Source organism: Trichoderma atroviride, chromosome 3 (assembly GCF_020647795.1).
Source record: "Trichoderma atroviride chromosome 3, complete sequence".
Lineage (NCBI taxonomy): Eukaryota > Fungi > Ascomycota > Sordariomycetes > Hypocreales > Hypocreaceae > Trichoderma > Trichoderma atroviride.
The window spans coordinates 560,897-573,976 of NC_089402.1; the positions used below are offsets into that span (position 1 = coordinate 560,897).

Here is a 13,080-nt window from a genome sequence, read left to right on the forward strand (position 1 = left end):
TCTCCTTACTCCTTACTCCGTTGCCAAGACCGACTTGTCTGTCCTGACTCGCATGTGATTGGCGTGAATGTCAAGGCATCGGGACATCAAATGAGTAACTGGCCAAACAGCGGCCTTGTCCAACATCTGAGAAGTGATGCGAAGGATCTTGGTCGCGAATCCGCCATTATATCCGTCGTCAGAATTTAAGCTGCCCATGAGATCCAAACTAATCTTCATCTCTGCCGAGGACAGCACTGCATGTATCTTTTCGATCAGTTGGGCATCCTCTTCTTCCAGCAGCATGATGGCAGGCATCGATGTGCCATCAATAGGGTCTCGGCCGAGGATTCCCAGATAGCGGCCAACTCTGTCCTGTACGGTGGCAACCCACTCGGCAAGAACTTGCGCGCAATCGAAAGCGCACATGGCGGATTGTAGGGGCAGTTCACGACTGGTGAAATCAGCAAAAGTTACTCCAAGCTTATCCGACATTGCCAATGAATCGGCCGCATAAAAGGCAGCTTTCCGCAAATGGCGCTCGCGGCGAGAGATGGTTCGAGTAGCAAAGGGAGAGCCGCTGGCAAAGGGAGACTTGTTGTTCGACAGGTCCATTGCTGATGGCGGAATCGAAGGAGAGCCAGTAAAGAGGGTGCTGTCAAAGGCGTCATTGCCGACAGGTTCCACGTTGGATGATGGGGAGTGCTCGGCATGCTGCACAATCTCCGTCCCCCGGGCCAACTCCTCTGCCATGCCATCCCAATCTCGTTGCCAAAACTTCTCCTTTGACCTGGAGAGATTGACAAAGAGCCGCACGTATGCCAAGTCAAGTAAAGGAATTGCGTCGGCGGAGAGTGGTCCCATGCCGAATGGATTTGGTCGCTCCACGGAGTGCTTCGGGTTACTGGACCAGGCTGCTTGCCACGCCTTCAAAGCTGGCTCAATGTGTCGGTGCATCTTTTCGGTCTCCTCGTTGGTCCAGACTTTGTTGTGATGCCTCTGTCGGGTTTCCCAGATGTAGTTGTGCAAAGCGTTGATCAAGATCAGGCAGCCAAAAGTGCTGGGCTTCAGATTCGACGGCGGAAGCGTCGCTGGCGAGAGCCGTCCGCCATTCATCGCAGCCATGTGCTTCTGTTGTCGCTCATTTGTGCGCAGGAGCTCTCCGAGAGCATCGGCAAACTTGAGTCTGTTGTGGTTGGCGGCCTCGACCCCGCCCTTGGCGAAGAAGGCAGAGCTTGATTCGGCAGCGAAGAATTCTTCGTCGCAAGGCAGGTCCAGCATGATTTCTGAATTGGTCAGCGCCGGAGTGTGGTTGTAGGCGGCGACGAGGAGGCTGGACATGATGAAGACGGCGTAGAGCGTGCGCTTGCGCTCCTCTTTCCGCTTCCAGTGCAGCCACTCTTGTCGCTCCTCGGCTTCACTTTTCCTGCTCCAAGCTGTTGAGTCATCATTCATCCGGGCGTCTTCGGAGTCGTCTTGTTCAGGGCGCAACAGATCGGCGGCTTGGGCGAGGCTGACGAGCGCTGCACAGTGAGTCGAGGCAATATCACTAATGGTCTTGTCGGCGCAGTTATGGCCGTACACGACGTTGAGCAGCATGGCCTGGACGAGCCAGACGGGCGTGTGCGCCGAGCTATCCCTACCTTGAGATGGCGAAGACTGCGTGTGCTGGTGGTGATCGGATTCGCTGTGCGAGCTGCGTCGGATATTATCTGCTTTGCGGACATCTGCTTTGCGTCTTTCTTCGAGGTAGAAAAAGATCATCTTCTTAGCCATATTGAAGAGTTCCTTGGACTGAGCGTGCTCCATTTCATACAAGGCGCCAATGGCAGCCGTCGCGAGCACCAGACATCCACTACCGCCTACACCATTCTGACGCCCACTCGGGGAGGACGCGGACATATCAAAGGACAACGTGGGCAGGTGCAAAAAGGGGAAATGGGGATGGAAATAAGTAATGTAGGCTGAGACATAACGCTGTAGATTCTGGGTACTGGGCACGTTGACAGCCGGGGCAGAAGGGGTGGACCCGGCGGATGACGACGATGGGAACTGCGGCGACTGCGGTGAGGTATGAGAGGTAAAGGAGTATTTACGGCCTCCAAAGGGCAGGCACTGGGAGAGGATATTCACAATGGTAGTCCTAGTGGCATCTGTGATTGTGGTTACGGGCGAAGCGCCATGGTTAACGACGCCGTTGAGGGACGATGGGGTTTCCGGGCCGGCATTGAAGGCAAGGGTGTGGTTCATGCTCTGCGTGTTCAGTCCAGATACGACGTTTGGGCTCAACGAGCTCAGCGATGGTGGGGGCGTGGAGAAGTATGGGTCATTGATCTTTTGAGTAGCTGGCTGAGGTGATAAAGGAGCTCCATTGAGGAGATCCGGGAAGACTGAACCATTCAGATCCATCGCAAAGGGATTTGGCATCTGCGGGGGGCCCATCACGGAGGGTTGCCACATGGTACTCGTCCCGGCCGGAACAGGGTGATTTGATCCATCCACCATGACATCGCTAATCCCACTCTGGCTCGTCGTGCTAAGCGCCGACGGGCTCGACTCGTCCACCACGTTTTCGTTTGTCTGAAAGGACATTTGATGGTCGAAGCCGCTCAGCCAGTCAAATGTGTCGTCAAAGGTTGGGTTCGGCGGCACATCGCTGATGGCCGACGCGAACGGGGAGGCCTGCTCCATTACCATCGAGGGAGGGGAATCATTATAGTGAAGGGCGTTGGGGTTGATGGTGGTGCCCGGCCCAAACAGGATGCTTTCGAAATCAAAGTCGGGGTTGAAGGCCGCGAGGGGAGGCGCTGTGCGGAGGGCGTTTTCAAAATCGGTACCGCCGATTTGCCCCGTCTCCAGCTTGGGGAGGCCGTGCATCATGGCCCTCTGGCCCATGGCGGCCATGGTCATGCCCGTAAACATCTGGTCAAAGTTGTGCATTGGCAGGCCGGCCAGGCTGGGGTGGCGGCTGTGTCCGCCGTGCATGCTCCTAGCAACGGATGCATTCGCCGAGGCGATCATCTGCATGGCGGCGCCGTCAACATGGCTGATGGTGTTTGCACGCGGACGCATGGTGTTGGAGCCGGGGTTGTTGTTGTTGCTGCTGGCCGCCGCGGCCTGGCTGGCGCCCGCAACGCTGTTCTTGCGAGCCCGGCTCTGGCCCGGGGGCACGCCGCTGGTCGACTCGCGGCGGTTTCGAGGCCGTGCCGAGGGCGTCGACGTCTGGTGCAGCTTCTGCTGGTGGCGGAGCAGCAGGTCGCGGCGGGCAAAGCATCGCGAGCACTCGGGGCACTCAAACGGCTTCTCCTTTGTGTGGGAGCGCTCGTGGCGCTTCAGGTGCTCCAGTCGGGCAAAGGAGCGCTGGCAGGTGGAACAGACGTGCGGGCGCGGCTTGTCGGTCTTGGGCGGAGGGAAGTTCGGCGCGGCTTTGGGCGTCGTGTTGACGGTAATCGTCGACGCTGGAAACAAGCAGCAACACGGTCAGCTGTCAGACGAGAAGCTTTGCTAGCTGGAAGGGAGGCTTTTTGGAGCGGGTCTGTCCTTTGGAAGGGGAGCTGGAGGGGAGCTGGAGGGGAGCTGGAGGGGAGCTGGAGGGGAGCTGGAGGGGCACGGGCAGGCGCCGGCGACCAGAGAGAGAGATGCTCACCAGAGTCGTCTGCGTTGGGGGCAGCGTTGCCGCCAACGCTGGCGCTGGCAGTGGTTGAGTTGGACATGTTGGAGGCGCGCGACACCCTGGGGCCTGAATCATTCATCACCATGGCAAGACACCGCCGAAACAAGGCCGCCGTTCGCAGACGGGGGAGCGAGGCTGGCGACGGCGAGAGCGAGCAGAACAGCTGCTGCAGGGCGCTTCGCGGGGTGGTTGAGCCGAGCTGCAAGCTGCGCGCGATGACTGTATTTTTGGCGGGGAGGTCGTAGCAGGACAATGGAGGGGCGGAAGCTGCCAGCCTCAGCACGACAGAAAAGCGCCGAGTCACAGGACAGAGCAAATACCTGATTAACGAGAACGGGGCGTGAGGGCGTGGCGCGTTCCCGCGAGAACCACAAGCATCCCAAGCAGAGCTTTGCGCACAGAACAGCGGCTTGGGCGTCGCTCAGGTCGAACGGCGAAGCAGAGATAAAAAAAGATGCTGCTTGAGCAAGACGGAGCAGAGGGAGAGTAGGAAGAGGTTTGGCGACGGACGAGCGACGAAAGGGCACTTGCGAGTCGCCCACCATGCGGCGACACAGTGGCGGGACTGTGCGGTCCAGCGTCCAGCCGCCTGTTCTGCTGCGCCCGCTAGCCCGGACCAGGGCCTCACAGTGCGCTGTCGGCGCCGGAGCACGCTGGAGACCGCTGGAGCAATCGCCGCAGAGGCCTGGGACGGGGCAGCCCAGGAGGGCTACAGCGGGCCGCTGCTTGCCGTGGGGATTGGGCGGGGCTCGCACGGTGCGTCGCCTGCATGTACGAGTACTCACGAGCTACGGGCCTGTACGGGCCTGTACGGGCCTGCACCACTGGGCGCTACCGCGAGGTACGTACCGCGAAGGCGCCGAACGCATGTTGTTGGTCGAACGGCGCGCGGACCCCAGCAGGCTCGACGGCGGCCAATCGGCAGGGGCCAGGGCCAGCTGCTGCAGAAGAGGGAAATGGCCTGCAACGAACGGTAAGGATCAATATGTATGTACAGTACTGCTGGGCTATTAATATGTGCGCATATGTAGGTGCTATTAGCACTGCTGTCCAGCAGGTGTTAGCTCTCGGTGCAAAGAGGCATGCCTGCAGCAGAGTCGCACTGCTAGAAACATGTACGACGAATGTCGCACGCATCAGCTGCCCATCCCATCCTGCATTGGTGGGATGACGGCAAGTACCTGCGCTGCGCCGGGCCCTGGGAAGATACTCGCTGGGCTGGCGCTAGCGGCTGCATGTACTGTACACGCCGTGCTCTGGCGGAGCCACTCACACTGTCCTGCACTGTAACCTGCAGCAGGGTGTGGCCGCCTGCGCTGGATGCGCTCTGAAGTCATGCTGCCGTTGCCTGATGAAGCCCTTTTTCTTTGCACAATAAATGCACTGAAATCTTTTTTTCGAGTGGCCACGAATTAATGCCTCTGCCGTGTGTCGTATTGGGCTGTCTTTTGCAGCGCAGAGCCATGGGTACCCGCGGATGACGCGGATGGACGCATCGCATCAGCCTTTTGGGAGGCAAATACACGGCAGTACCTACTCGCATGGCAAGATTGGGCATTGGCAGCGCTTCTTTCACTCGTCAGGCTCACGCAGCACGCTAGACGGCAGCGGCCACACACCCATTCGACGCTCGACCATTTGTGCCTGGCCGCCACAGCGCGAATACGCAGCAAATCGAAACCAGCTTCCGTGCCACGGCGGAAAAAGGCTTTTCATCCTTGTCCTGCGTCGCTGCCATTGCATCAAATCAAATCATATCATGGGAGATTCGGTGCAGAGATAAGGTACATCCAAGTAGTGCAGAGCCGAGTTCTGCTTCCGTATCTCGCACTACGGCGAATCGGTCGAATTCAATCCCATGTACCGCCGCGCCCAGGAGACGCCTGCGAGTACAAGAGCCTGCGGACTCGTCCTGTCGCATGAAGCAGCCTTATCCGATTCCGGCCTCATTTCAATACCCGACTCTTGCCAAACGCCTTGTTCTCATTCTCTCTCGCCCATCCAATTGCCTTGTAACCGACTGTTCCAAAGTTCAGCCAGCTCCACCCTGCCTTGCTGTGTTTGACCAGCTTCCGGCTGACTCTTGCTATACTTGCTCTACAGGCACGGAGCATCCAAGCTGCCATGTAAGATGGAACCCAGATACCTGTGCTAGTACTTTGTCATCTCGGACAGTGTGAGGCTCAAGAGCAGCCGCTAATAGCACCGCCTCCGGCATGGATCTGGCCGGATCGAGACTCGGCGGCAGCTCAGGCTCCCCGGCGCTCATTCTTGTCGATTCATTCCATCTTCTCATTATTTCGCAAGTGTTGCTACCAATGCCCTGACTGTATAAACTGGCAGCTTCAATGAAACGTACTGCGTACTCTCGTGTACATGCAGGGAACATCCTGGTCCAGCCACTTCCAGCAGCAGCAGCTCGTCGACTTGTTCGCATCCCGGGATGACTCCGACGAGGCAATTATCCCGCTCGGCGTACCATTTATCGCCAGCCCACCCTCCTGTACGTGGTTTGCTGGGCACACTGTACAGGATACAAGCCGGCAGGGATGCGCTGCTGCGTGCCCATGGCGCCCAATTCCCGCTCGTACAAGGTCGCGAGCACAGTGCCGGGTCGCATCCAACCACCGACGTCGCCTGCACTTCTGTACCTACATATCGTTCCAAGCGCAGCCTAATCCTCGACGCATCGCTGCTAGTGCCTGTGCGGTAAAGAGGTAAAGATTGAGTCGTTTGCCAGCACGCACCCTTGCCGGGCTCTGCCATGTCCATATCTGGAGCAACGCAGCCAATGCCTTGGCCGCTGCAGTGCACGCATGAGCGAGCGGAGCTATCCGTGGACCTCGTTCTGTGGGCGTTGGTTCCACCGGCGATGTGCTCAGTTCTGCTTCAGGATGGGATGCGCCGCAGAAGCCCAGCGAGCAGACAAGACGCACGGCGAAATTGCGACCCAAGCCCAGGAATAACCGCTGGCGCAATCCATTGGCGTGGAGACGGCAGCGCTCGCGAGTAAGTGCTAGCTGGCGCTGATAGCGAGTTAACAGGCGATTAGTCGACTATCGATACGTCGCTGTGCCCAAAAGCTGACTAGCGGCCAGGCTAGCAGCCGCTGAGCGCTGCGCAGAAGTTCTGGCTCTAGTGGGCTCTGATCACGCGCTTGGCCCCTCTGGCTCTAGGCCATCTGCAGCGTGGCTGGTCAGAGGGCACGGTGCGAGCGTGGCCGACGCTTGAGAGGCTCCTAACGCCAGGTACCAGCAAGTACCTGAGCCGAGGAAAGCCTCATGCAGGGCTGCTGTTGGGGGACTGGCACGGTGCCACCATTCTGTAAGCGTCCAGACTCTGCACTGAGCCTGCTACGGAGTATGATGATTGCTTCACGACTTGGTACGTAGAGGCAATGCTTCGGCCCCAGGATATGCCAGCGAAACAACAATGCTTGTCAGAGATGCCAGACTTGCTGGCGGATAAGCTTCGTGACTTGTATACGGATGCTGGGAAAGGCTATCTATCCGCAGTCTCCACAGAGGAACCTGTTGATAACGCTGCTACCTAATCGTACAGGCAGGAGGTATCTGCCTAGGTACTTGCCTATACTACCTGCCTTGGCACATTGCGTATAGCTAGTGTGCGTGCTCTTGCCAAAAGGAATATTCGATGGAGCAACAGATACGGAATGCGATGCAAAGTTCGGCGGGCCTTTCATTCCCATTTCGTGGCAATAAATCATGGAAGGAGCACCGAGAATGAGGCGGACATCGATACATGCTGGAAGGAGCTAGGGACACGGCCGCTACTAGACAGTGTCGAAGACACCATCGACATCAAGCCACGGACTAACCTAGAGCCTGAGCCTAAAGCACAGTTGGCTGCTTCCACCGAGTCTATAATGGTGAATTATTAATTGCATCTTCTTGCTTTAGTGCTTGCGTATCTACCAAACAGCTTTATACATCAGAATTTAGCAGTTCCGAGCTCTTGATGCTAGCTTATACTTGGGTCACCACCTTCATAGCCCAGATCGCTGCAACGCATGCTGCATGTACTTGTACAAGCACCTACAGCTCGATACAAGCACATGCCACCACCAGCATTGCACTCGCTTAACCCAGCCATCTCTTGGCCTACATTGCTGCACCTTATTTACTGACTTACATGAAATGATCTTCGCCGGTCCCACCGCAGCCGGCACTCTGGGCTGGTTCGAGAGCTGCTGCGTTTTGCGAATCGAGTCCGTTTCTGCGGTGGCTGTGTTTGCCTCTGCGTCTCCGTCTCCATCTCCTGATCAATGCGACGTCGTCTGGCGAGCCAATCTGCGGCCTGAGGCCTCGTGCATTGCATAAGGCGCGCCACCAGAGAAAGAGCGCATGTTGCAATGGGCGACGATGCCACGGCCCAACTGCAGTGGGTGGCTGTTGATCTATCCATCTGGCACCTGTTGAGCTATTGATGTTGGTTGCTACCATGTATATACGGAGTGCCAGTGAAAAAAATGCACAATTCTCCAGATATCTGCTACCAGGGGCTGCGTCTCTCTCCATCACATGGTAATCGTACGAAGCCAATGCTCTGTGCATAATCTTTCATGCATAGCTACTCTTTGCCGCGGGCTTCGGATTGCTCCATATCGTACGTTGATGGCATGGTTGCGTGAAAGATCAAAAAGACGGCTGGCTGCTCGATATACAAGCCAAAGCCGAATTCAAGTCAATTGAGCTGGAGCTGATGGCTCCAAAGAGCGATTCTCCTTCTTCTCTTGGCTTTCGAGACACTGGCACTCGACTGCTCGACCTCATCTGCGTGTAATTGCGCTAGAATGGCAGACATAATTGACCATCTTCTCTCAGTCTCCCTGTATGTCGGTTCCCAGAATTGAAATCTCGACATCGATTCTCTGCTGTTGCTCGCTATTAAGCCACGTCCGCAGAAGCGCTCGAACCTCGAGATACAACTGAGTCGATTTTTTATCAAGCCTGAACACTGCATATTGTATTGACTCGATATGTGACACTCGCAGTCATTCGATCTGGGGACACTCGTCTTTCTCATTGAGTGGAATATATTGCCTCGATTCTTCCGCTATCAAGACCATGATGCTCTGTTGGCTTGATATTGACTATTCGATACGTTCTAGAAACAATTGGAGTTTCTAGCCCCTGATAGCTCTTGCACCAGATCGTCGAGGCTCGCTTGTGCCTGAAAATTGGTCTGTGAGAATCTAGTGGCTAGACGTTAATCATGGAGAGCATCACGTACTTTGGCCAACCAGTGTTTTCGCTTCATCACGACACCTCGCCCCTACTTCAACATAACCATCTCCAGCACACTCATTGCCATGAATATTTGCGCCAATGTCGAGCTATGCCGTCAAAAGGGGCCGTGAATCAGTATTTGGAGAAGCTGCCGTCAAAGCTGGTACCTGAGAGTCTGTCCCTGGTACTACTAGGAGCGAGCGGCGAGCCGTCCATCGTACGTGGGTCTCCAAGCTGTGATCGACTACAGTGCTATTAACACAGTCACACATACACGCGCAAGCCATGCCTCCGGACAGTGATCCGTTATGCGAACTAGGCCGCATGACGGAAGAGAGCGCGCTGTACCAAGTAGACGACGAAATAGCAACATATTCATGTCATATTGATTCCATCCTGTTGCTAGGAAAGATCGATATTGTGTAGGTTTACTTGTAAGCAACGCCGGCTTCAACACTAACACAGCCGCCAAGCGCCAGATACTACTTGAATCGACGCATTTCCAGAGACATCGAAAGCAAGACAAGACAATGATGAGGTCACCGAGAAGAAGCAGAAAATATTGACAGAGATCCGAAATAGAACCTGCTCCTTCGACCCAGGATCCAGAAGAGCTAGCAAAGAAACGCACCATCACGTCACTTGTTGGCGAAAGAAGCAAAGACCTTCCAGCCCCAGCCAAGCTTGTGTGATTCCATCAGCCGTGCCCTTACTGGACTTTGCTTGAGCAACCATACTGCACTGTAGACCCTTCACCACAAGCTGTTCCTGGACCCATATCAAACGAGGTCAGGTGCACAAACGTCCCCAGGGCCCACCGCTTCGTTGCGGGTTAGAGCGTCGCAATTGATGCATCAATCCTCGGAATGCATGTCGGCATAGCGGCTCTGCCATTCGCTGATTCGCCCGTCTCCCATGCACGTTAACCTGACCGACATGCTGCTAGCAGCCTAGAGATGCACCTTGACCTTGAGTCACAGATAATACTGTATATGGAGGGATTCCCATCTCTGCTCAACCCTGAAACTGGAGCACGAGTTTCCGTCCGGCTCCATCCGCCTAGTGGTGAAAACGACGAGGACTAACTCGCTTTCGTGATGTTATATAACACGTTCTAATAGTTTCCCGCGTCGCTAGGATTGCATATATGCACGCTAGTCCTGTGCGTGGGAGGCCGCCCATGTGATTGAATGAAATGGCTTCTTCATCATTCCGATATGCAAGGACTTGTGTGTCTTTTTTTTTTTTGTTTCCTCCCCAGCAGCCCGGGCAGATTTGCGCGTTGATTTTCCCTTCAGGGATCCCCGGATGCCTGCACCGGCTGTGTCGCTTGTGCGTGCTCACGCTGCCGGACACGAGTCAATCAATCTACGGTATATGCTTAGTTCTCACGGCTAGCTGCCCAAGACTTTGTGCTTGCCATCCAGCCAAATTCTTGTCTCAGACTCAACAGCCCTATGATGCCACTTACACGGAAGAGCCTGGCCTATAGAAATCTCCCTACATGACGAACCCCAAAAATCCCCAATCTACACAAGCTCCTCGGTTTACCCCAACTTCTCTGATATGGCGGGGGAGACAACCCCCGGCCAATTTTCTTTGGCGAACTGTCCCCCCCCCCCCGGACTGTGAACCTCAATCGGGGCTCAAGTCGCCTGCTGACCAGGAACCCTTGAGTGTGTGGGCGGTCTGTGGTAGCGCTCTTCGTACACCATCGTGATGCTCTACCCCTGTTTCCCCAGATTCCTTAGCTCTGGCTCCACGACCATGGGAAGATGGGAAATGGAGCGGGCGACGAGCCGCCGTAGGCTGGGCCATAAATTTCTTTCGGCCGTGAAACTTGAAGCAGGTCGCGATTAGTTCGGAGATGTGGCAACCTTTTTTTGTTAAAACTGTAGCCGATTTGTCTTATCTAGCACTGTCTGTTTGAAACATTGCAAAAGCAGAGGCTGTAACCATGCCGGCACCCGGATTTCTCGGGTCAAAGCAGAGCTGCTTACACCTCTATTCGGGTTCGACAGGAGATTACTGCGAGGCCAGCCAACCACTGCGCTGTGATTATGGCAGTATTATGAAAGATGTACAAAGTCCGTCGCACATCCACTTAGACCGCCTTTCAATATATACAGAGGCTCGCCGAGGGAACCGGCGGACAGCGGCATGGAAGCCGGCATTAGCTTCTCTCCAGCTTTTCCAACGGAGCTCGCACTCGCTTTCACCTTGGCACCAAGGTTCTTGCGCCTCAATGGGTCCTGAATACCCGCCAACTGATGTGGTCCCCTGAAAAGCGGCCAACAAGTTGAAGAAGGAATTATTCGGGTATTGGTTTAGCCGCCTGTTGACAAAAAGGGGAATCTATCTACAAGTACGGGCGAGTGTCGCAAATGGCACAGTGCCCATCCTTCCACCTCTGCCCTTTTTCTCTTATTCTTTTTTAAGAAAGAGATGGTGTTTAGGTGGGCTCGGAACCAAGGGGACAAGAAAAGCTCGCATGTATGTATTGCGATTTGCAGCCAATAACACCTAATTGAAATCCACCCTATACATTGCCTCAACACCATACCATGGAATTTCAAGCTCCCAACTTGGTTGAAAGCCAGGTTGATTCCCCCTTTGGCGTCATAAGGCATCTCCGCATTAGCGCTCCTCGAGTTCCGCAGCAGCGCCTTGCATGAACCCAAGGCCAGCGAAGGAAGTTGGAGAGTCTGAGTGCTGCCACGCCCACGTCCCACGTGCTCGGTACTGCTCCGGAAGCTGCTTCTCCTTTGGTGTTTTCCGTGGATGGGACACCAACCAGCCCGTTTTCAAAGTGCTCGCGTCTTTCAAGCGGCCGACACCACGCCGTGCCTTAAAAAAGTTCAAACTCTCCGCGGCATCAATTTTCGGCTGGGCATTTTACATTACGAACGCCACAGCACTTGTTTAGCAACGCCGTTCCCCGTGGAGTGCTGCAACGACCCACAAACGGCCTCCGGTACTATCTATGGTGGCGCCAGGGGCAATTTGTTCTGGATTCTTCACCAACAGCGCAGTCTTCCTCGCTTCCGGACTTTGTTGCCGCCTTTTTCTTCTCTCGCTTCTCCATGGTGTGATCGGCGCTTCACTTTCCACATTCTCGGGAACCTGCTTCTTCTCAGCCCGCAGCGCTTTTATACGGAAAACCGGGAATGAGAAGGGCGTTACTACCACCACCTATACTAGCATCGTGGCAAGGATGCAAAAGAGCGAGAGAAATGAATGGCCGTGGCCGGAGCAGTTTTGCCATACTGTAGGGGAACCTCCGTATAGCAGGTCCACTCGCACTTCGGACCTAACAGCAAAAGCGCATCCGTGGCCCGCCACTTGAACCGCGCGGACAAGCGGACCATCCGCAAAGGGACGCACGAGCTTCCGGCTTGGTCAATTACTGCACTTTGTAGGCTTTGTAGAATTCCTAACTACTGAGCTTGCGGCTTTTCTATGATGTGGATAGGCATGCCTAGTTAGGAACGAGTAATTGACTGGATCAAGTATGTAACAAGAGTGCGCCGAGGTATATTTCTGTCAAGGCTGCCGAGATGCCGCTGGTAGACTTGCCTAGATGGGAGTTGTGTTGATAGAATGTTACAGACGCTGAGAGCTTAAGCGAGCGGTTACGGAAACAAGCGACAGGGAAAGTGACTCAAGCCGTGGAGTTTCGAGTCAGGATTTGGCCAAAACGGCATTGTTCTCTCTGTCTTTTTATGTAGGAGATTGTAAATAGCGCTCAAGATTGCTGAATCTTTGAGAAGTTGCACTCTCAGTTTATTCAGTAGGTGTCTAAGAAGCAATAGCGTTGATTTTTTTTTTTTCGTTTGGTAGTTGATATCTTGAAAAAGCATTGTTTAGAAAACATGACATGTAAAAGCATCAAGCTTGAATCAAAATTGTTTAGTACAAGACCATTTATTGAAGCATGTCGACCTGTGTTTCAATAGTATGTATAAAGGTGCCGATTGATACAAAACAAGATTACCTAGTTGGAACCCACGCGGGACGGTTTTTCATGTGCTAACAACCCGGTGGTATGTCACTGTTATTTTGGATCCAGTGTAGTCAATTCGCGACGTGGACTGCACGTGGTAAATCTTCGATGTTTTTTTCCTCCAATGGAGAGTGTAGAACGGGTACCACGTTGATGTCAAGTTCAGAGAGATATAT

General features: G+C 54.7%; 4 protein-coding genes across 4 annotated transcripts; 1 reads left to right on the plus strand and 3 right to left on the minus strand.

Moving 5' to 3' along the window:
- Positions 1–12: 12 nt before the first annotated feature.
- On the minus strand, positions 13–3,692 carry TrAtP1_005406 (uncharacterized protein; the record flags this gene model as incomplete). The annotated part of the gene is made up of 2 exons (XM_014089343.2): positions 13–3,437; positions 3,626–3,692. 2 exons carry the CDS (start codon positions 3,690–3,692, stop codon positions 13–15), a joined length of 3,492 nt encoding a protein of 1,163 aa, XP_013944818.2.
- Positions 3,693–3,723: 31 nt separating this feature from the next.
- TrAtP1_005407 (uncharacterized protein) lies at positions 3,724–4,197 on the minus strand (the record flags this gene model as incomplete). The annotated part of the gene is made up of 1 exon (XM_066112692.1): positions 3,724–4,197. The coding sequence occupies one exon, from the start codon at positions 4,195–4,197 to the stop codon at positions 3,724–3,726; it is 474 nt and encodes a 157-aa protein (XP_065968777.1).
- Positions 4,198–7,800: 3,603 nt separating this feature from the next.
- Positions 7,801–8,226, minus strand: TrAtP1_005408 (uncharacterized protein; the record flags this gene model as incomplete). The annotated part of the gene is made up of 1 exon (XM_066112693.1): positions 7,801–8,226. The coding sequence occupies one exon, from the start codon at positions 8,224–8,226 to the stop codon at positions 7,801–7,803; it is 426 nt and encodes a 141-aa protein (XP_065968778.1).
- Positions 8,227–8,887: 661 nt separating this feature from the next.
- TrAtP1_005409 (uncharacterized protein) lies at positions 8,888–9,327 on the plus strand (the record flags this gene model as incomplete). The annotated part of the gene is made up of 2 exons (XM_014089342.2): positions 8,888–9,118; positions 9,166–9,327. The coding sequence occupies 2 exons, from the start codon at positions 8,888–8,890 to the stop codon at positions 9,325–9,327; spliced, it is 393 nt and encodes a 130-aa protein (XP_013944817.2).
- Positions 9,328–13,080: the final 3,753 nt, after the last annotated feature.